General features: G+C 43.8%; 1 protein-coding gene across 1 annotated transcript in view; it reads left to right on the top strand.

Moving 5' to 3' along the window:
* The first annotated feature begins 17,868 nt into the window (after positions 1-17,868).
* The window catches only part of GRK3 (G protein-coupled receptor kinase 3), a 452,072-nt gene continuing 444,884 nt past the window's right edge, over positions 17,869-25,056 (top strand). Inside the window, exon 1 of the mRNA XM_073629456.1 lies at positions 17,869-19,220. Within this exon, the coding sequence (XP_073485557.1) occupies positions 19,108-19,220 (113 nt within the window). The 5' untranslated portion in view covers positions 17,869-19,107. The remainder of the gene's footprint in view (positions 19,221-25,056) is intronic.

Here is a 25,056-nt window from a genome sequence, read left to right as displayed (position 1 = left end):
AGCACAGTGGACCAACACCAGCAGATGACATGGCTCCCCAAATCAACACAGACTGTGGAAACTTCCCACTGGACTTTAAGTATGTGCCTCTCCATTCTTCCTTCATACTCTTATTTATTTATTTATTTATTTATTTCAGGTACTTATATAGCGCCATCAATTTACGCAGCGCTTTACATATATATATTATACATTCACATCAGTCCCTATACCCTCAAGGAGCTTACAATCTAAGGTCCCTAACTCACATTCATACATACTAGGGCCAATTTAGACAGGATCCAATTAACCTACCAGCATGTCTTTGGAGTGTGGGAGGAAACCGGAGTACCCGGAGGAAACCCACGCAGACACAGGGAGAACATGCAAACTCCAGGCAGGTAGTGTCGTGGTCGGGATACGAACCAGCGACCCTTCTTACTGCTAGGCGAAAGTGCTCTTGGTCCTTGGTTTCCAAATGAGATGCAAAATTTGCTCTCATCAGAAAAGAGGACTTTGGACCACTAAACAACAGACCACGTCTGTTTTTCTTTAGCCCAGGTAAGACACGTCTAACGTTGTTTGTCGTTCAGGAGTGGCTTGACAAGAGGAATACGATATTTGAAGCCCATGTCCAGGATCCGTCCGTGTGTGGTGGCTCTTGGTGCACTGACTCCAGCCTCAGTCCACTCCTTGTGAAAGTCCCCAACACTTTTGAATGACTTTTTCGTGACAATCCTCTCCAGGCTGCGGTCATCCCTGCTGCTTGTGCACCTTTTTCTTCCACACTTTTCCCTTCCACATAACTTTCTATTAATGTGCTTTGATACAGCACTTTGGGAACATCCAACTTCTTTTGCAATTACCTTTTGAGGCTTTCCCTCCTCATGGAGGGTGTCAATGATGGTTTTCTGCTGTCAGGCCAGCAGTCTTTCCCATGATTGTGATTCCTACTGAACCAGACTGAGAGACCATTTAAAGGCTCAGGAACCCTTTGCAGGTGTTATGGCTTAATTAGCTGATTAGAATGGGACACTTTGAGCCTAGAATATTGCACCTTTTCACAATATTCTAATTTTCTGAGATTGTGGATTTGGGGTTTTCATGAGCTGTAGCCATAATCATCAAAATTATGACAAATCACAGCTTGGACTATCTTGCTTTGAATGTAATGAGTCTATCTCATATATTAGTTTCACCTTTTAAGTTGCATTAGTGAAATAAAGTAACTTTTGCACGATATTCTAATTTTTCGAGTATCACCTGTATATGCTATGGGAGTTCAGAAATCACTATCTGCACTAGTTCCAGGTCAGTGACTCACAAGATAGTAAAGCCAGGATTGGTTGCAGTTAAAGACAAATCAGCAATGGCAGATCCCATATTCTAAGCTCAGAGGTTCCCAGTGACACCCAACACCAACCAAAAGATTTTCATTTGGAAAAAGTTTTGAATATAGGGAAGGGTTAGTCTGTCAGTTTTTTTTTGTCAGACTGTGTTCTAATTGAGGGGATTTTGCCCTTCTTCCTTTCAGGACAGGAAGTGAGGGGAAATCTCACCAACAGAAATAGAGACAAAAGTACATTTTTAATGACATATGGAATGTTAGATCATATGACAAAAGTCTTTATAGCTTTCTGCACATTCCTGTTCTGGTGACAACTGCACTTTACCTTTTTTGTTCACACATCAAAGGGACAAGCAGCACAGCCGTAATGTAGCCACTTTCTGTCTACATGTACAGTATGTACCCCATCAATGGCTACATGGCCATTATCAGGGTGTGTAAGGAAACCAGCAGGAATCGCCTGGCGCGTGCTGGTGCGCATGCGCGCACACACGGGAGACCACAGATGCCCGTGCGTGCTTGTGCACATGCACGCGCGACGCGCGCCCTAGCGCCAGTTGGCGCCAGTGGGCCTATTTAAAGGAGGCCCCAGCTACTGATCGGTGCTGACTGGTCTTCAGCCGTGTCCCTGTTACTCTGAACCTGTGTTATTCTGCCTGATTCCCGTTGCTGACCTTGGCTCTGAACTCTGTTATACCTGATCTCTGGTTCCTGATCCCGGCTTCCCATCTGACCCATCTCTGCCTGATGTTCTGGTACCCTGCTGCCCGCCTGTTGACGAACCCGGCTTCCCATCTGACCCATCTTTGCCTGATGTTCCGGTACCCTGCTGCCCGCCTGTTGACGAACCCGGCTATCCCTGTGACCTGGCCCTGGTGCCCAGCTTGGCCCAGCACAACTACCCAAGTGTCTGCAACTACAGTCCTGCGACCAGTTGCGACTTCCTGCTCTGCAACTACAGTCCTGTGACCAGCTGTGACTTCCTGCTTAGCAATCACAGTTCTGCGACCAGCTGCGACTTCCTGCTCTGCAACTACAGTCCTGCGACCAGCTGCGACTTCCTGCTCTGCAACTACAGTCCTGCGACCAGCTGCGACTTCCTGCTCTGCAACTACAGTCCTGCGACCAGCTGCAACTTCCTGCAACAGGGTTCCTGGTTTCCACCTGCAGGCACTTGTGTGCCTCCTGTTCATTGGCTCCTTCTGTTTCACTCTCAGTGGGACCTGGACTGGAGATACAAGAGAGGCCGACCTCGTCAATTCAGTCTCCCTTCAGGTACGTGACAGTGTGTTTCTCGTATGATCAATAGTGTGATGCTTTACAGTACTGTTCATTTGCCAATATACCTTGCAAACACACCTCAACACATGTGTGTTGCTGCAGACCACAACACATGATAATGGACATGTGGCAATGCATTTCATGGCACGCAAGCGGTGTGAAGGGAGCCTAAAAGAAAGCTGCAGGCTAAATTGTAAAAATCACTTGATTCCCCCATCCATGTTAAACAGTGTGAATGGATGAATCTCTCCTGCTGGCTAGAGATGAGCTTTGGTGTCCTCCAAACCCATCTCTAACCTGCATCCCTGCAATTTTTGCACACTAATGAGCTGTGGGCTGGGTCATTCAATGACCAGACCCACAGCACACTGGAGTACAAAAAAGTGGGAGTTAGGCCCTATCCACATTAGGGCTCTTCTAAATCTTTTCTCCTGCCTAACAACTCCTGTAAACGCCTATGTGTGTGTAGGCAGGTTGTAATGTGTTTGCATTAGTGAGTTACAGGCTGACCCAGGCTGGGGGAAAGGGTTAAGTTATGTGTGCCCAGTTCTCAGGCTTTTTGGTCCCAGCCAGCCCACCTTTGGTACAAAAAGAAGAAAGGTAGAGATCCAAGGGTTCCAGCTCCCTGCTCGGCTTGATTCAGGGTTTGGGACTGCTGTGTCTTGCAGTCTACTGGAGACACTGGGATTCTGGAGGACATCCAAGTCATGGAGAATGGACAACCACCTCACAGCGTTATGACTGGGCAGCCACTCAGCCATAGCTAGGATTAGGGATTGGACTTTTCATATTGGACTGTGATGTTGGCACCTTTTTAGTAAAGTTACATTCATTTTTATCAAACCTGGTCTGAAGTTATTCAAAAGGGTGCATATTGGTTCTAGCGTATCTAAAGAACCAGGGTCTGTAAAGCACAACAGGGTATGAAGTAACACTGTTACAAAAGAGTTATTTCAGCAAGACAAGGAAGAGAAATGTAATTGCTAAGAGTAACCAAGCACAAGTTCAAGACACAAGCAACAAGTCCCTAGGGGTGATACCTGGTAAGGTGACAGGTCCTCCGGTAGTGAGGGGGTTGATGTTCTGGCTCTCTTCCTAGTAGTCGGTTTCCAGTAACAACAGGAACCAAACACACATTGCAGAGATGCATGACCTAAACACATAGGTAGGGAAAGTGAAGGAGTTAATATTGAGCATGCATGAGGTCCACGCTAGGTGCTCAGTGAGACCCCATAATGGAAATGAGGTAACACGGGTACACTGGACTGGTGTTACCTCACTCAGCACGTCCCTCCTAATTCGACATACATCAGATACACGGGTTGATTTACTAAAACTGGAAGTGTAAAGTCTGGTGCAGCTGTGCATGGTAGCCAATCAGCTTCTAACTTCACATTGTTCAGTTAAGCTTTAACAATAAAACCTGGAAGCTGATTGGTTTCTATGCAGATCTATGCAGAGCTGCACCAGATTTTCCACTCTCCAGTTTTAGTAAATCAACCCCACAGTGTAACGCATTATATGCGTTACTGTTGACGATAATAACATTTTGTATATTGCAAGTATTATTTTAATGTTTGCTGATTTTGCAAACAAACTTTTTTTTGAAAGCATATACATTAAGATTATGTAGCAGTTTTTAACCACTTGCCGACCGCCTAACGTAGATATACGTCGGCAGAATGGCACGGGCAGGCAGAATCACGTACCTGTACGTGATCTGCCTCCCGCGGGCGGGGGGTCCCATCGGACCCCCCCCCGGTGCCACCGGCGGTCGGCATCTGACTAGGAGCGTCGGGAGGCGAGGGGGAGACCATCCGATCGTGGCCCCCCCCTCGCGATCGCTCCCAGCCAATAGGAATCCTCCCCTGCCTGTGTGTAGTTTCACACAGGCAGAGGATGTGATGTCATCTCTCCTCGGTCTGGCAGTTTCCGTCCCAGCGCCGAGGAGAGAAGACATGTGAGTGCACACAACACACACACACACAGTAGAACATGCCAGGCATACCTTACACCCCCGATCGCCCCCCGATCCCCCCCCGATCACCCCCCCCCCCCTGTCACAAACTGACATTAGCAGTATTTTTTTTTTTCTGATTACTGCATAGTGTCAGTTTGTGACAGTTACAGTGTTAGGGCAGTGAGTATTACCCCCCTTTAGGTCTAGGATACCCCCCTAACCCCCCCTAATAAAGTTTTAACCCCTTGATCACCCCCTGTCACCAGTGTCACTAAGCGATCATTTTTCTGATCGCTGTATTAGTGTCGCTGGTGACGCTAGTTAGGAACGTAAATATTTAGGTTCGCCGTCAGCGTTTTATAGCGTCAGGGACCCCCATATACTATCTAATAAAGGTTTTAACCCCTTGATTGCCCCCTAGTTAACCCTTTCACCACTGATCACCGTATAACTGTTACGAGTGACGCTGGTTAGTTCGTTTATTTTTTATAGTGTCAGGGCACCCGCCGTTTATTACCGAATAAAGGTTTAGCCCCCCGATCGCCCGGCGGTGATATGCGTCGCCCCAGGCAGCGTCAGATTAGCGCCAGTACCGCTAACACCCACGCACGCAGCATACGCCTCCCTTAGTGGTATAGTATCTGTACGGATCAATATCTGATCCAATCAGATCTATACTAGCGTCCCCAGCAGTTTAGGGTTCCCGAAAACGCAGTGTTAGCGGGATCAGCCCAGATACCCGCTAGCACCTGCGTTTTGCCCCTCCGCCCGGCCCACCCAAGTGCAGTATCGATCGATCACTGTCACTTACAAAACACTAAACGCATAACTGCAGCGTTCGCATAGTCAGGCCTGATCCCTGCGATCGCTAACAGTTTTTTTGGTAGCGTTTTGGTGAACTGGCAAGCACCAGCCCCAGGCAGCGTCAGCTTAGTGCCAGTAGCGCTAACACCCACGCACGCAGCATACGCCTCCCTTAGTGCTATAGTATCTGATCGGATCAATATCTGATCCGATCAGATCTATACTAGCGTCCCCAGCAGTTTAGGGTTCCCACAAACGCAGTGTTAGCGGGATCAGCCCAGATACCTGCTAGCACCTGCGTTTTGCCCCTCCGCCCGGCCCAGCCCAGCCCACCCAAGTGCAGTATCGATCGATCACTGACACTTACAAAACACTAAACGCATAACTGCAGCGTTCGCAGAGTCAGGCCTGATTCCTGCGATCGCTAACAGTTTTTTTGGTAGCGTTTTGGTGAACTGGCAAGCACCAGCCCCAGGCAGCGTCAGGTTAGCACCAGTACCGCTAACACCCACGCACGCAGCATACGCCTCCCTTAGTGGTATAGTATCTGAACTGATCAATATCTGATCCGATCAGATCTATACTAGCGTCCCCAGCAGTTTAGGGTTCCCACAAACGCAGTGTTAGCGGGATCAGCCCAGATACCTGCTAGCACCTGCGTTTTGCCCCTCCGCCCGGCCCAGCCCAGCCCACCCAAGTGCAGTATCGATCGATCACTGACACTTACAAAACACTAAACGCATAACTGCAGCGTTCGCAGAGTCAGGCCTGATCCCTGCGATCGCTAACAGTTTTTTTGGTAGCGTTTTGGTGAACTGGCAAGCACCAGCGGCCTAGTACACCCCGGTCGTAGTCAAACCAGCACTGCAGTAACACTTGGTGACGTGGCGAGTCCTATAAGTGCAGTTCAAGCTGGTGAGGTGGCAAGCACAAGTAGTGTCCCACTGCCACCAAGAAGACAAACACAGGCCCGTCGTGCCCATAGTGCCCTTCTTGCTGCATTCGCCAATCCTAATTGGGAACACACCGCTTCTGCAGCGCCCGTACTTCCCCCATTCACATCCCCAACCAAATGCAGTCGGCTGCATGAGAGGCATTTTCTTTATGTCCTCCCGAGTACCCCTACCCAACGAACCCCCAAAAAAGATGTTGTGTCTGCAGGAAGCGCGGATATAGACGTGACACCCGCTATTATTGTCCCTCCTGTCCTGACAATCCTGGTCTTTGCATTGGTGAATGTTTTGAACGCTACCATACACTAGTTGAGTATTAGCGTAGGGTACAGCATTGCACAGACTAGGGCACACTTTCACAGGGTCTCCCAAGATGCCATCGCATTTTGAGAGACCCGAACCTGGAACCGGTTACAGTTATAAAAGTTAGTTACAAAAAAAAGTGTAAAAAAAAAAAAAAAAAAAACATACAAAAATATAAAATAAAAAAAAAAATAGTTGTCGTTTTATTGTTCTTTCTCTCTCTATTCTCTCTCTCTATTGTTCTGTTCTTTTTTACTGTATTCTATTCTGCAATGTTTTATTGTTATTATGTTTTATCATGTTTGCTTTTCAGGTATGCAATTTTTTATACCTTACCGTTTACTGTGCTTTATTGTTAACCATTTTTTTGTCTTCAGGTACGCCATTCACGACTTTGAGTGGTTATACCAGAATGATGCCTGCAGGTTTAGGTATCATCTTGGTATCATTCTTTTCAGCCAGCGGTCGGCTTTCATGTAAAAGCAATCCTAGCGGCTAATTAGCCTCTAGACTGCTTTTACAAGCAGTGGGAGGGAATGCCCCTCCCCCCCCAACGTCTTCCGTGTTTTTCTCTGGCTCTCCTGTCTCAACAGGGAACCTGAAAATGCAGCCGGTGATTCAGCCAGCTGACCATAGAGCTGATCAGAGACCAGAGTGGCTCCAAACATCTCTATGGCCTAAGAAACCGGAAGCTACGAGCATTTTATGACTTAGATTTCGCCGGATGTAAACAGCGCCATTGGGAAATTGGGAAAGCATTTTATCACACCGATCTTGGTGTGGTCAGATGCTTTGAGGGCAGAGGAGAAATCTAGGGTCTAATAGACCCCAATTTTTGCAAAAAAGAGTACCTGTCACTACCTATTGCTATGATAGGGGATATTTACATTCCCTGAGATAACAATAAAAATGATTAAAAAAAAAAAAAATGAAAGGAACAGTTTAAAAATAAGATAAAAAAATAATAATAATAAAGAAAAAAAAAAAAAAAAAAAAAAAAGCACCCCTGTCCCCCCTGCTCTCGCGCTTAGGCGAACGCAAGCGTCGGTCTGGCGTCAAATGTAAACAGCAATTGCACCATGCATGTGAGGTATCGCCGCGAAGGTCAGATCGAGGGCAGTAAGTTTAGCAGTAGACCTCCTCTGTAAATCTAAAGTGGTAACCTGTAAAGGCTTTGAAAGGCTTTTAAAAATGTATTTAATTTGTCGCCACTGCACGTTTGTGCGCAATTTTAAAGCATGTCATGTTTGGTATCCATGTACTCGGCCTAAGATCATCTTTTTTATTTCATCAAACATTTGGGCAATATAGTGTGTTTTAGTGCATTAAAATGTAAAAAAGTGTGTTTTTTCCCCAAAAAATGCGTTTGAAAAATCGCTGCGCAAATACTGTGTGAAAAAAAAAAATGAAACACCCACCATTTTAATCTGTAGGGCATTTGCTTTAAAAAAAATATATAATGTTTGGGGGTTCAAAGTAATTTTCTTGCAAAAAAAAATTATTTTTTTATGTAAACAATAAGTGTCAGAAAGGGCTTTGTCTTCAAGTGGTTAGAAGAGTGGGTGATGTGTGACATAAGCTTCTAGATGTTGTGCATAAAATGCCAGGACAGTTCAAAACCCCCCCAAATGACCCCATTTTGGAAAGTAGACACCCCAAGCTATTTGCTGAGAGTCATGTTGAGTCCATGGAATAATTTATATTGTGACACAAGTTGCGGGAAAGAGACAATTTTTTATTTTTTTTATTTTTTTTTGCGCAAAGTTGTCACTAAATGATATATTGCTCAAACATGCCATGGGAATATGTGAAATTACACCCCAAAATACATTCTGCTGCTTCTCCTGAGTACGGGGATACCACATGTGTGAGACTTTTTGGGAGCCTAGCCGCGTACGGGACCCTGAAAACCAAGCACCGCCTTCAGGCTTTCTAAGGGCGTGAATTTTTGATTTCACTCTTCACTGCCTATCACAGTTTCGGAGGCCATGGAATGCCCAGGTTGCAAAAAACCCCCCCAAATGACCCCATTTTGGAAAGTAGACACCCCAAGCTATTTGATGAGAGGTATAGTGAGTATTTTGCAGACCTCACTTTTTGTCACAAAGTTTTGAAAATTGAAAAAAGAAAAAAAAAAATTTTTTTTCTCGTCTTTCTTTATTTTCAAAAACAAATGAGAGCTGCAAAATACTCACCATGCCTCTCAGCAAATAGCTTGGGGTGTCTACTTTCCAAAATGGGGTCATTTGGGGGGGGTTTGTGCCACCTGGGCATTCCATGGCCTCCGAAACTGTGATAGGCAGTGAGGAGTAAAATCAAAAATGTACGCCCTTAGAAATCCTGAAGGTGGTGATTGGTTTTCGGGGTCCCGTACGCGGCTAGGCTCCCAAAAAGTCCCACACATGTGGTATCCCCATACTCAGGAGAAGCAGCTAAATGTATTTTGGGGTGCAATTCCACATATGCCCATGGCCTGTGTGAGCAATATATCATTTAGTGACAACTTTGTGCAAAAAAAAAAAAAAAAAAAAAAAAATTTGTCACTTTCCCGCAACTTGTGTCAAAATATAAAACATTCCATGGACTCAACATGCCTCAAAGCAAATAGCTTGGGGTGTCTACTTTCCAAAATGGGGTCATTTGGGGGGGTTTTATGTCATCTGGGCATTTTATGGCCTTCAAAACTGTGATAGGTAGTGAGGAGTAAAATCAAAAATGTACGCCCTTAGAAATCCTGAAGGCAGTGATTGGTTTTCGGGGCCCCGTACGCGGCTAGGCTCCCAAAAAGTTCCACACATGTGGTATCCCCATACTCAGGAGAAGCAGCAGAATGTATTTTGGGGTGCAATTCCACATATGCCCATGGCCTGTGTGAGCAATATATCATTTAGTGACAACTTTTTGTAATTTTTTTTTTTTTTTTTTGTCATTATTCAATCACTTGGGACAAAAAAAATGAATATTCAATGGGCTCAACATGCCTCTCAGCAAATTCCTTGGGGTGTCTACTTTCCAAAATGGGGTCATTTGTGGGGGTTTTGTACTGCCCTGCCATTTTAGCACCTCAAGAAACGACATAGGCAGTCATAAATTAAAGGCTGTGTAAATTCCAGAAAATGTACCCTAGTTTGTAGACGCTATAACTTTTGCGCAAACCATACACTTATTGACATTTTTTTTACCAAAGACATGTGGCCGAATACATTTTGGCCTAAATGTATGACTAAAATTGAGTTTATTGGATTTTTTTTAGAACAAAAAGTAGAAAATATCATTTTTTTTCAAAATTTTCGGTCTTTTTCCGTGTATAGCGCAAAAAATAAAAACGGCAGAGGTGATCAAATACTATCAAAAGAAAGCTCTATTTGTGGGAAGAAAAGGACGCAAATTTCGTTTGGGTACAGCATTGCATGACCGCGCAATTAGCAGTTAAAGCGACACAGTGCCGAATTGTAAAAAGTGCTCTGGTCAGGAAGGGGGTAAAACCTTCCGGGGCTGAAGTGGTTAAGCAGTGTCACACTATGTGCAGTTTGCTTCCTTTTTGATTATATGGTCCATGCGGGAAGAGGTGTAGCGGCTTGAGTGGCTGAATACCTGCAGTCCAATGTGGGTCCTGTGAGTTGCCCATGAGATCCTGGGAAAGACATCTGAGCGGGTCTGGCGCAGGAAGGAAAGTGGAATAGTGGCATTACAACAAGCACTATTTGACCTCCTTGTGATATGGGAGTCATATTACAGGGTAAGGAGTTTGGTGAAGGAGATGAAAATGAAAATGAAAGGGCGCATAATGAAGCACGTTTGAATAATATAAAAATTTTACTCAGACTGTATTTACAGACACAGTTAAAAATGAGCGTCACTGTTAAATATTGAAGGTGCCGCGGCTCATAACGTGCTTGTGTCTCAAAAGAACCACCTGGTGCATTTCGACCAATAGGACGTCATCAGAGGCGTGGCCTATTAACACAAGCACGCATCTATATATACAAAAAGTCAGAACTTTCATTACCGGATATGCGATGGCCGGAACTTGCGTAAGCCAGAAAACAAAGGGCCAGAACTGTTAATTTAATGCATTCCAAGGGCCGGAAATAATAAATATAAAAAAAAGGCCATTGTATCCGGGAAGAAAAAAAGGCCAGATTTACCCTGAATACACTTTCCCACCCTAATACAATCAAAAATGGATGGATGCATTAATACACCGCCAGACAAGAGAATTTGTAACTTTTGTTTTCACAAGCACTTTTATGGACTTTTTATCGCTTTATTATTTTGAATATAAAAAGGACTTTTTTGAGACTTTATTTTTAACATAAATTGCACATGGTGTGTTGTAGATTTAAAGAGACATTACCTATGTTTGTTAACTCTGAGGATAGCGCTTTACATGTATGGTATTAGATTATTGCTAATATCTGTATGTGGGCATATATGTTAGCAGCTTTCCGTTTACATTTTATTTAATGCTGAGTTGTGATTTATTACACATTTTCACACATTGTGGCTAGGTTTTTTGTTTATTAGCACAGAGTTTTTTGTTTTTTGAAATGTGTAAAATTAGGCAATCTATAAACACTTTTAGGCAATTTTTAATATGCTATACTTTCCCTGGGCATTGTATACAATACCAAGGCATGTCACTAATATTTTGAAATTGCTTATACTGTATGTATGTGTGTATATATTGCTATATAAAACCTGTAAGCTCGCAAGAGCAGGGCCCCTCTAACCCTCTTGTTTTGAATTGTACTGTTGGTGTATTGTCTCCCCTTTATATTGTAAAGCTCTGTGCAAACTGTTGGCGCTATATTAATCCTGTATAATTATAATGATAATAATAATAATATACAGTATGTTAGAGGCAATGTGTAAGGCTGGGTTCACATATATGCGAATTAAATGTGGGATACGCAACCAATTCGCACGACAGGTGCGTGCGACTGGCTCTCAATGGAGCCGGTTCACAAAGGTCCAGGGCAGCCGCGGTCTGGATTGCACAGGGGTTGTGCGTCTTTGGGTCCGGTTCAGGTACGAATTCAGGCAAAAATTGGGACCTGAATCTCACCTGAACCGGTGAACAGGGATGCAACGGACCCCATGCTGTGAACTGCAGGCCACACATATGTGAAGCCAGCAATCTATAGAACACTTTTAGGCAAAGCATGACATGTCTGTGTTATTCATTATGCTATATGCTTTCCTGGGCATAATATTTAACCGCTTGCTGACCGCGCTATAGCCGAATGATGGCTACAGCATGGCTAGATAACTCTGGGAGGGCGTACATTGACGTCCTCCCAGAATCCCCCTCTCGCGTGTCCCCGGGAATATCCGTGGCTGCCGGGCATCACGGATCACGGTAAATGGCCGCTGATAGTGGCCGTGTACCACGTGATCGTTTCGTCAAATGACAGTGCGATCACTTGTAAACAAACCAGCGTCACATCCCGTTCCTCTCTCCCTTCTCTGTACAGTGCGAGGGGAGAAGGGAGAGATCAGTGGCAGTAGCGCTGTGGGTTGGATGTGTAGTGCTCACAGCACAGCACTGATATGTACCCATTCCAGCCATCCATCCATACTCAGCCATCCATGCTAAGCATACCCATCCATACTCCGCATACTCATCCATCCATCCATGCTCACCCATCCAAACTCAGCATTCTCATCCATTCATCCATCCTCACCCATCCATACTCAGCATACTCATCGTTCCATCCATGCTCACACTTCCATACTCATCCATACTCAGCATACTCATCCATCCATCCATGCTCAGCCATCCATACTCAGCATACTCAGCCATCCATGCTCGGCATACCCACCCATACTCAGCATACCCATCCATCCATCCATGCTCACCCATCCATACTCAGCATATTCATCCATCCATCCATGCTCGGCCATCCATACTCAGCCATCCATACTCAGCATACTCATCCATCCATCCATGCTCAGCCATCCATACTCAGCATACTCAGCCATCCATCCATCCTCAGCAATACTTATCCATCCATCTATGCTGAGCCATCCCATCCACCCCTATCCATAATTAGCCATACCCATCCATACTCAGCCATACCCAGCCGTACCCAGCCATACCCAGCAATACTCAGCAATACTCAGCCGTACTCAGCCGTACCCAGCTATACTCAGCCATACTCAGCCATACTCAGTCGTACCCAGCCGTACTCAGCCATACCCAGCCATACTCAGTCTCCCCAGCCATACTCAGCCATCCCATCTATACCCAGCCATACTCAATCGGACCCAGCCATACTCAGCCATACCCAACCATCCCAGCCGTACTCAGTTGTACCCAGCCATACTCAGCCGTACCCAGCCATCCCATCCATACCCAGCCATACTCAGTCGTACCCATCCGTACTCAGCCGTACCCGGCCATAGTCAGCCATACTCATTCATGCTCAGTCATCCCATCCATACTCAGCCATCCCCATCCATGGCTCATCCATGCCACATCAGTTTTCATCCATGCCACATCCATGCCAATACAGTGCCTCACAAAAGTGTAATAGGTAGTCAAATTAGATTTGAAACTTATGCCCCTAGAACACCTGACGGTTCTCCCTGGATGTTGGGCCTCTCTATGTGGCCATGCTGTGAAAAAGTTACACATGTGATATCACCGTACTCAGGAGGAGTAGGAGAATCTATTTTGGGGTGTAATTTTTGGTATGTACATGCTATGTGTTAGAAACCTTGTGTAAATGGACAACATTGTGTAAAAAAAAATGCGTTTTCATTTTCTTTACACATATTCCAAAAATTTGTAGAAAAAAATGACATGTTTAAAAGACTCATTATGCCTCATAGATTATACATTAGGGTGTTTTATTTCCAAAATGGGGTCATTTTTGGGGCGTTTCCATTGTCCTGGTTCTCCAGGGCCTTCAAAAGTGCAAGAGGTAGTCAAGAAATTATATGTGTAATTTATGCTCCAAGAATGCCTGATGGCGCTCCCTGCATGTTGGGCCTCTGTATGTGGCCACGCTGTGTAAAAGTCTCACATATGTGGTATCGCCATACTCAGGAGGAATAGTAGAATGTGTTTTGGGGTGTAATTTGTGCTATGCATATGTTGTGTGTGTGAGAAACAACCTGCTAATATAACAATATTGTGAAAAAAGAAGGAAAAAAAATCTTGATTTTGCAAAGAATTGTGGGAAAAAATTACAACTTCAAAAAACTCACCATGCCCCTAACTAAATACCTTGGAATGTTTACTTTCCAAAAAGGGGTCATTTGGGGGGTATTTGTACTTTCCTGGCATGTTAGGGTCTCAAGAAATTAGATAGGCCGTCAGTAATTCAGGTGTGATCAATTTTCAGAGATTGGCACCATAGCTTGTAGACTCTATAACTTTCACAAAGACCAAATAATATACACCGATTTGGGTTATGTTTACCAAAGATATGTAGCAGTATAAATTTTAACCAAAATATATGAAGAAAAATTACTAATTTGCAAAATTTTATAACAGAAACAAAGAAAAATGCATTTATTTTACAGAATTTTCGGTCTTTTTTCTTTTATAGCGCAAAAAGTGAAAAACCCAGCGGTGATTAGATACCACCGAAAGAAAGCTCTATTTGTGGGGAAAAAAGGACAAAAATTTGATATAGGTACAGTGTTGCATGACTGAGTAATTGTCATTCAAAATGTGAGAGCACCGAAAGCTGAAAATTGGTCTGTTTAGGAATGCATGACTGACTGTTCAGTGTTGCATGACTGAGTAATTGTCATTCAAAATGTGAGAGCACCGAAAGCTGAAAATTGGTCTGTTTAGAAATGGGGTTTAAGTGCCCAGTGGGTAAGTGGTTAATACCAATGCATGTTACTAATGTACTGAAATTGCTTTTGCTGTGTGTGTGTGTGTGTGTGTGTATATATATATATATATATATATATATATATATATATATATATATATAAAATTTTTTTTTTTACAGGCAGTGGCGTCGCCAGGGGGTGGCTATTGAGGCTATGGGGTCCCTGCCTAACCAGCGTGCCATGGCCTCTCTGCAGCCGGGCCGCGGGTGCGGTGGGAGGGCTGCATGAGAGAGCCAAGCAGGTGCATGAGAGAAGCGAGCGGGCGGACGAGCAGAGACGACATAATCTCTCTACCCCTGCTCCGCATCGCTGCTCTTCCGCCTTCACAGCGCGGGCCTCGTCAATGTCAGAGGTGCGGTGGGGAACAGCGAGTTGACATCATTTCTCACTGCCCACCCCGCATCACAGCTCTCCTGAACCGACAACTGCACCTGCCTCTGTGCCCCCCCCCCCCCTCCTGTGTCAGAGCAAAGGATCTTGGGACCTGAAATCCTGCAGTTAACGCTCGCTGTATTTTAAAGCCCCTTCGGAACAACAAATTCCAGAAAGCTGATCCAACAAAGGATTATGGGGGACAGCACCAGAGGCAGTGGCATCGGACAACTGCACCTGTCTCTGTGCTAAATGGACCAGTGCTGCCAGTCTGCCACCAATGCAGCAACAATGCACATTTGGTGGCACTGGCTGGCATGGCAAGTGACAATCTGCAAATAGTGGCAGGTGACGTGGCAAATGATCATCCACATCTGGTGGCAGGCGACGTGGCAAGTGACAATCCATGTCTGGTGGTAGGTAACATGGCAAGCGGTCATCCACATCTGGTGGCAGGTGACGTGGCAAGTGACAATTCACATCTGGTGGCAGGTGATGTGGCAAGTGACAATCCAGATCTGGTGGCAGGTGACATGGCAAGCGATCATCCACATCTGGTGGCAGGTGACGTGGCAAGCGATCATCCACATCTGGTGGCAGGCGACATGGCAAGTGACAAGCTGCATCTGGTAGCAGGAGATGTGGCATGTGACACGCCCAGGGCTCCCACTAATTCTGCATTATGGTGAGTTGAACCACTTCATTATATATTACAATGTAACAATAGAAATAATGTGCTTCAATCACCCTGACACCATATCAACCATGGTGCCGTGCTGATTGAAGCACTGACACCAGCCATTGGCTGTAAAAAATTGCTTACTACGGTTGGTGACCGCTGCTATGGGCTCTAGCTCCAGATATTTTGCAGACCTAGCAACGCCCCTGTACACAGGGCTTTTTTTCCTCAGAGAATAGGTGCAGGTACTACCCCTTCCAAGTTACCCCTTATCTCCCTTTGGTTCCACATAGGGTTGCCACCTCTTCTTCCAGCCAAAACTGAACACTTTAGTGGTGCAGGGCATTTTTCTCATAGTATACACTATAGTATTATAAAAGACCTGGGACGCCATTGGGTGGTAGCGCACGTAGTGTGCTGTGGCGAACAGTGTGTGTGGCAAAATTGCTCTTGCTAACATCATCGTGCCCCCCCCCAGTGATGCCGAACCTGTCCCCAGACAGATGCCCACAGCTCCCAGATGGCAACAGATTTTTAAGTGATTTTCTTGGTTACTTGGGGAGCCACAGCCCTGTCTGAATAATGTGTCCGGGTTTCAGGCGGATTCAAAACCCGCACTGTCCGGGTGAATCCTGGACAGGTGGCAACCCTAGTTCCACCCCCTGCCCATCTCCCAGTATCGCCTCTTACAGAGAATACAGAACCAAGTATCATTTTTGGTGCTAAGTAGTTTGTATGGAATTTGTTAATGAAAGGCAGTAAAATAAGTCCACTTCGGCCAGCAACAATAGATCACGCCAGCAAAAATAGATCCCTCCCAGCAACAATATATCTCTCTACCAACAATAGATCCCTCCCAGCAACAATATATCTCTCTACCAACAATAGATCCCTCCCAGCAACAATATATCTCTCTAGCAACAATAGATCCCTCTCAGCAACTATAGACCTCCACCCCAGCAACAATATATATATATATATATTGGTGTAGTGGTGTGCATACTCATACTCATTGCAGTGGTGTAGTGTGTAGCACTCTCGCCTAGCAGTAAGAAGGGTTGCTGGTTTGAATCCCAACCACGACACTACCTGCCTGGAGTTTGCATGTTCTCCCTGTGCCTGCGTGGGGTTTCCTCTGGTTTCCTCACACACTCCAAAGATATGCTGGTAGGTTAATTGGATCCTGTCTAAATCGGCCCTAGTATATGAATGTGAGTTTAGGGACCTTATATTGTAAGCTCCCTGAGGGTAGGGACCGATGTGAATGTACAATGTATATGTAAAGCACTGTGTAAATTGATGGTGCTATATAAGTACCTTAAATAATATATATATATTAGGGTTGAACCTATACTAGTATTGGTACCGATACCGAGTATTTGCACAAGTATCGATACACGTGCAAATGCATCGATACCTGAAACCGAACTGAAAACCAGCTGAAGTGTTAAAGAAGTCTGGTAATTGGAGCTGTGAAAAAAAAAAAAAAAAAAAAAAGCAGCTGGCAATATTTTTTAACAACATTGCTCAGCCTCTGAAACACTTAAATAAAAAGCAACATTGTTTCCTTTTGTATCTTTCTGTTTCTTCATCTGTAGATCAAAGGGATGAACAAATGTTTAACCCTTTATTAACCCTTAATTTACTATGACAGCTGAAGTGAAAACAAAACAGTTGCGGTAGGTATCGGCAATTGGTATCAGCGAGTACTAAAAAAAAAAAGTATCGGTACTCGTACTCATTGTAAAAAAAAAATGGTGTTGGTGCATCCCTAAAATATATATATATATACACACACACACACACAAAATTTACACAGATGTATAATATATATATATATATATATATATATATATATATATATATATATATATATATATATATATATATATATATATATATATGTGTGTATGTATATATATATATGTCCCTTTTCGATTGTAAGCTCTAACATGCAGGGCGCTGTGATCCCTGCTGTGCAAACTGTTGGCGCTCCATAAATCCTGCAGAGTAATAATAATAATAATAATAATTATATATATATATATATATATATATATATATATATATATATATATATATATATATATATATATATATATATATATATATATATATGTTGCAGGTAATGTGTGAAATGAGGCATCCTATAGATTTCCTAGGCATTGTATAGGATGTCTAATTCCTGTAACATGCATTATACAGTGTATATGATGGAATGAATGGAGTGTGTGCGGATATATGGCATGGTATGTGCAGGGATGGCCCAGTATGAGGAGGCCGCACTAGGCATGCCTGTGTTTTAGCTGTCACTATTTGCTTTACGCTCCAGATCCGGCAGACTGAAGCGCTCCACCCCCAGAGTTTCTCAGTGGCCGTCCCTGCTATCACACACAGGAGAGGAAGTAACAGACATCACGGCTTCTCTGCTCATGTTAATAGAGCCTTGCTGTACAGGAGCAGGAGGCTGTCAGCACAGGAGAAAGGCAAGATTTGGCCCATTAGAAGGGAATAGCTCGGTCCCCCCAATCTGCTGCCCTGTGGATATGCTGAAGATTGCTTTGTAGGTGCCTAAACAGCTGTTCCAGCCAGAAGACTGCAGAGGGAGACGGATCTGGTGTTCCCCTGGCTGGGATTTTCTATTCTTCCTCGCTGGATTCCCATTTCCATGTATTGCCGAGTCTTCGCTCTCCTTTGGAATAAGCAGGCTTGTCTGCTGAGGTCCCTCCACCCTGCGATCAGCAATGATTTGATGTGAGGCTTGCTAAAGAAGAAGGGGGAAAAAAAAAAAGGGAAGCACATTGTAGTGACTGCCTGCCATTGCAGCAGAGAGAAGCTGGGCTTCCTGCAAGCCAGGAACATGGTGTGCTGCTAAGGCTGTGAATGCAGATCGCTGGGGCTGGAGACCATCACTGAAGCCTGGATGTGTTGTGCCTGACATCTGCAACATGTTGGGGAGAGGGATCGAGGGGCATCTTGATGGGAAAAGCGCCTGATTCTCCTCCACTACCATGCCCACTCCTTGAAGGAAGTCCCACTGCCTGCAATCTGTGCTGGAATACTGGGGAACACACACACAACCATTTCTGTGGAATCCTTCAATGAAGTCCATCAGATCCTGAGCTAGGTGATGTCCCTCCAAGCTGGATTGTCTCCCCTGCTCAACACACATTGGGATTTGTCCTTCTAAAACAAAAAAAAATAAAAAATCAAAGTGGATATTTTGTAGCTTGATTCCTCAAATAAGTCCTTGAACCTCCTCTCTTGCCTTGCCATACATGAACCAGGCCTCATTCAGGAGCAATCTGCATTCACACATCCCCTGGGTCCATCAACGCATCGACTTGACTTCTCCCCATCTTTGCAATTCAGGTTGCAGAGACAAATTTGTGTTTTTTTTTTTTTGTTTTTTTTTTTTCTGGCAGGATTGCAGTGTTACTTTTTTTTTTTAATTTAATAGAGTTTTCGTATTTATTTTTTTAAACGGATACTGTGTGGGTTTTTTTTTTTTTTTTTTTTTAATTTTGTTGACTTGTGTTTCTTGGCTGGGTTGACTTAACTTCAAGTTTCCACCATGGCGGATCTAGAGGCGGTGTTGGCTGATGTCAGCTACCTGATGGCAATGGAGAAGAGTAAATCCACTCCTGCGGCCAGGGCTAGCAAGAAGATCGTACTGCCTGAACCCAGGTAAAGAAAAGAGAGAAATAAATGAAGGCCGCTTTTGCACGAGTGGGGGTGCCTTGTATTTGTATTTGACACATGTTGAGTTTATCTGTAAGGATGCTTTCTCTAGTATTTGTTCTGAAATGAATGGATCAGGCCTTATTTATGGACCCCGGAGAAAGAATTTGCTAGGTATGTGATGCCTCGTGGCAAGCAATAGGAGCTTACTATTCATTCTTTATTGCAAAGGGAAGACCTTTTTAAGCTTGTTGAATTTTGTCCGCTGAGGCCTGATTCACACCTATGCAGGTTGCATATTACAGGTGCATTTTGCAAATTTTAATACATGCTTTTCATCCATTGTAGTCTATAGCAGGGCTCAAAATTTCAAATCCTGAGCTACTAGCCAGGCCTCAAGGGTTACTCGCTACCATTTGCCCCACCCAACCACTACCCTGCCCCGCCCCTAAACGCGCCCTCATAAATTATCTCATGAAATGACACTTAAATGTTTATGCAGAATTAAGCAATTTTATCCGTGCCCACCAAGGCAGCCTGCCCATGCCCATCATGCAGAGGGAGAGCATTGCTGGCCGGATGATAGGAGCGCTGAGGGACATCATTGGAATAGCTTTGATTTCAATTGCTGTGTTCCTGCCGCTCGGCGTCCCGTACAGCCCTGGCTGGGGAACTTTGATACTCGTCACTCATCCCGAGATTGGACGGGTGATCTGTCTATAAAATTCCCTGGGACCAGGGGGCAGGGCTGTGTGTGACAGCGAGTGCGGGGAACCATGTTAAATGGACTGTAGTGTATTTCTGCAAAACTGAAAACGTGCTAAAAAAAATGCATAGGTGTGAACCAGGCCTTACTGATGAACTAGACAAAATTTTGCTACATGGGTTGACTTGTTCGCACCCTCCTGCCTGACATTTGTCACTTAAAAAATCTTAGAAGCCAGACAGGAAGTTGTCAGCTGAACAGCCAATCAGATGCAGCCATTGTTCTGGTATTCTGACAGCTGCTGGTGCCGGCTGTCAATACAATAGCTGCAGCAGAAAATTACTTCATCTTTGCTGTATAATGTGGATGGGGGAAAGCGGTTATAATATTATTTTTTATTTTATTATTTTTATTGAGACTGCAGGCTGAACAAAAAATGCTAACTGTGGGGTTGAATTACTAAAAGTGGAAAGTGCAAAATCTGGTGCAGCTGTGCATGGTAGCCAATCAGCTTCTAACGTCAGTTTGTTCAAATATGCTTTGACAAACAAAACCTGGAAGCTGATTGGTTTCTATGCAGAGCTGCACAATATTTTACACACTGCAGTTTTAGTAAATTAACCTCCTGTGTATAGCTAGCTTTATTGCTGTAGGATGACACTGAATTGGACAGATCATGCCCCAAATATTAGTAAAATCAAGCCAATACAGGCTGCAAACCTGGCGTCACTTGGCTTCCTTTTGCTGAATGTTTTGTCATGGCCAGCCTGACTTTTGGGTACAAATTCTGAAGGTCAATCGACTCCGAGGGCTTTTTCACACCACGTCCATTTAGTTGTTTTTTCTGCACACCACCGCACATGTATGATGTAAACGGAGAATGAGCAACAATTGCTATCTATGTGCTCTGTAAACACCATACATGTGCAGTGGTGTGCAAAAAAAATGCAGCTCAACAGATCTGGTGTGAATAAGCCATGAATACTGGGAAAGAAGAAATTGTGTAAGGTCTACATTTGCAGTGCAATTGCACAGTGATTTTGTGCCGTTTTGTGTTTTTCCTGTGGCCGGTGGTCAAAACGTTCCTACGCAGAACGCGATTCTTCCGCGTTCAGGATAGGGCGGTTGAAGCTCACCTATATGCGGCAGCTCCTAAACTCTGCTAAAAGCCATTGGGGTTGATTTACTGAAGGCAAATCCACTTTGCACTGAAAGTGCAGTCACTGTAGATCTGAGGAGAAGCTATGAAATGAGGCGGGAAGCTCTGCTGATTTCTATCATCCAATCATGTACAAGCAAAAATGCTGTTTTTTTATTTTCCTTGCATGTCTCCCTCAGATCTACAACGCCTGCACTTCCAAGTGCACTTGTAGTGCAAAGTGAATTTACCTTTAGTAAATAACCCCCTATGTGTTCATGGACACATAGGTGTTTAGGAGCTGCCGGTATAGGCTAGTGTACATGAAGTCTAAAGCTCCATTCAAATTTTGCGATTCGGGATTGTGGATAGAATCGCTGCGATTCTGCCAGCAATCCATATCAAGTGTCAGTTGCAGTGCGAAGCACTGCGCGTGTTTGGGGTGCCATTGTACTTTAATGGCACCCCAAACACAATGCGATTCTGCCTCAATTGTCGCTCAACAAGATTTTGTGGCAATCCCAGCAAAGCACTTCTTTAAAATTGCTTGAAGCTTGTCACACCCAAGGAGGAGCAGAAGCTTCCTTTTGGGTGACAAACACGCGTAGGGCACTCTATTGGAGTGAATAAGCTTCCCTATGCAACAAGCAGAATCGTGTGAAAAATTGCATGTCAAAATCTTGTAGCAGGAATGCTTGGTCCCACTAGGTGATCATGTGAATGGGGCCTTGTCCTTTCAATACCCCAGCATGCTGGAATACCTGTCTGATCTTGAAGGAAATCTGTCATGAGAAAAAAAAAAAATGCAAGCTGCCATTTTTGGCCTCTTTTTATTGGAAATGTTGGTTGCCTGGCTGTCTTGGTGAATATGTGCTTTAGTACGTTGAGGTTGATTTACGAAAGGCAAATATACTGTGCACTTGCTCTAGATCTGAGGGGAAGCTCTGAAATCGGGGGAAGCTCTTTTGATTTCCGTCTTCCAATCACGTGGAAGCAAAAATGCTGTTTTTTTTTTTTTCTTTTTTTGTTTCGGTTTTTTTTATTTTCCCTGCATGCGATTGGGTATTCTTTGCAGAGTGAAGCTTTACCTCATTTGCAAAGCTTTGGAGTAAGTGCACTTGCAGTGTACAGTTTATTTTCCTTTTAGTAAATCAACCCTTTTGAGTCCCTAACCTCCAGCATGTATGCAGATAAGGACTTCTGGTTTGTATACTTATTGTAGATCAACAGATTGAAAGTTATTGAGGCCAAAGGATTAGCATGACATCCAAACTCTAACCCAAGGCTTACTTTAAATGTTTCTCACTGCACTGCTCCTTTCACTAGCCGGTGTGTAATAGAAAACAAAAATGTGTAGTCTGCCTTGGAAGCCATGTGATGAAAAATTCATTTGGAACAGTTTCCTGCTGGCTCTGTTAATGGACAGATTTTCGGAGAACGGTTAGATTCGATTAGAAGAACCTATCTGCCAGTGTATAGCTGACTTGGTTCACGTCCAGTAGATCTGTCACACACAGGTGGTTCCACAGCATGACATCCCCGTTACTTGTGAATAGAAGACCGGAGAAAGAGGCTGCATTGATTCCTTCCCTGTCTAATGAAAATATTGGCCTGACCATGGTATGTGAATATGGCTCATGCTGTGCCTGTACTCTGCACTACGCTTTCGTCCTGCCCCGATGATGTATGGGTCAATACACCCACATCTGAACGTGAGTTACACATTTGGTAGTTGGTTAAACCAGCTCCATCTGAAGGGAATACCAATTTCTCCACTTAGATCGGAGCCTGTAGAATGGAGACATTTTCTGGCCGTAGTGAGCTGCTATGACATCACTCTAGTCATGGCAGCCAATAGGTATCTGTGGCTTCTTGGTTACCATGTAATGTAGAGGTGCCTAGTCAGCACCAGCGCTATCTCATCAAATATTGTGCTCCCATTTCATAGCTCGGCTTTGACATGCATTGTTTGAAAACATGTCCTTGCTGTCAGAAAGATCTCTTTAAATAGATATTTCATAAAGCTCAAGCCACACAGTGACCAAATGAATACGTGACCTTTGGAGGTAAATTATTTCTGGCTTATTCCATGATGTACTGGTTGCCATCTATACCATACACCTACAATTGTAATTTTTTCAGAACACGTTTGGTGATTAAAATAGATCTGTCACCCCATTTCTTCAAATACTGTGACCGACAAATCAACCCTCCAAATAAGCAGAATTGCAAGGCCTGTGATTCTGCCCATTGAAAATTAGCCCATGCCAAACTGAAACAGATTGTTGGAATATTTTGTCTTTTTTTTTTTTTTTTGTAGCACTTAACTGAAAAAAAGCCTCTCTGGCAGATTTTTTTTTTTTTGACTTTGTGCTCTGGGGATGAAAGAACGGTTAGCCTAGGAACCGCTACTTCCTGTTGGTTTATCTGTCATGCTATATACTGCCTGCTTTGGCCTTCTGTCCTAGGTTCTTCATTTTCAGTTTTAGACTTTTTCTGTATCTGTTATATTATATATCTGCTGTATAGTAGCAGCGCAACATGTGTTTTTCATGAAATGTAATCTATACAAAATTAATAATTTGATCTATGCTAGCATGTGTGGAGCAGCTTATAAGTAACACGTGGCCTTACTATAGGAACTAGAACTCTGACATTGCAGTTTGTCAACATCTTAAAAGGAACCAGCCATATAGACCGCAAATTAAAGGTTACTTTTTTGTTTCACTTTTTTTTTTTTTCAAATTTGTAAATTGTTACTTTTATACATCTGATTAAGGCTTGGTTCACACTGTGATGGCAAAGTCGTACAACCTTGCCCTGCAACTTCCTTCTGACTTGATCCGACTTGTATGCTATTTAGGAGCCTGTACAAAGGCTGAAATCGCACTCAAGTCAGACCAAGGTAGTGCAGGAACCCTTTCTAAAAACGGAGCGACTTGTGTAGCGTCAGTTAAGACTGCTCTCATAGGGAAACACTGAATTTAATATGCGACTCGGGGTCTCGCAAGTCGGATCCTATGTCGCAGCAGTGTGAATCGAGCCTAATGGTTCATTGTAAGGCCCATTTAATGTAGCCATTTCAATCAGATCCATCTTCAGTTTTTCAAGCAGATCTGAATGGAAACTTCATGTGATGCTAGCCATACACCAGTTAAAAAATCATTTAAATGCATTTTCAAAAAACGAATACACAGTTGTGAGAGCAAACAATATTGCCATCATGTAATGACCGAATTTTGAAGGATAAATCGTTCATTGGACACAAATGAGTCAGTTTCTCGTTTAATTTTTTTTTTTTTTTTGCTTCGTCACATATACGCAGTAACAGTTAAATTTTTTAACGGGCAAGAAACACATTGACCTTTCCATTTATCCTTTGTTCGGCAGAAGTTTTTCAAACGTTTCCTTTTATTTTTTGGCCCAAAGTATCACAATCAATTTTCGATTTGTGCCCATTAAGTGGACGAAAAACGCACAAACTGTCCAGATTTTCAGACAATTTTTTTTTTTTTTCTTTTGTCTAGTGTATGGGCACCATTAGTCTATAGCCAGAAAAATGTAAACATACACGCATACATTTATATCCGATTACCTCAAGTCTGTCTAGGACTGTAAATGAATGCCTACAAGTTCCGTCAGCCATTGCAGCTGATGGTTTGTAGTTCTCAATAAACTACCAAGGTGCTGGTGAGTGCTCTGGTAATCCATTGATTCTTCCTGCCCTCAGGTAACTGCCTGCCCGTATGAGGTACGGGCAGACAGCTATGCTGAGAGTCTGCAGGAGACTGAAACTCCACCTGCGATCTGCTGATCACAGGTGCAATGCTCTGCAGGCTCCAGGAAAAAAAAATAAATGCACATTTTTTTTTTTTCCCTACTAAAAAAAATGTGTATTTTATTATTTTTTAAAAGGTGAACTTATTCTTTAACCACTTCACATCCGCGCTATGGCCGAATGACGGCCACAGTGCGGACCTAAATTCCCGGGAGGCCGT

This window comes from Aquarana catesbeiana, linkage group LG01 (genome assembly GCF_042186555.1).
Source record: "Aquarana catesbeiana isolate 2022-GZ linkage group LG01, ASM4218655v1, whole genome shotgun sequence".
Classification (NCBI taxonomy): domain Eukaryota; kingdom Metazoa; phylum Chordata; class Amphibia; order Anura; family Ranidae; genus Aquarana; species Aquarana catesbeiana.
The sequence above is the reverse complement of the archived record's forward strand: the minus strand, read 5'-3'. Positions and strand labels throughout refer to the sequence as shown.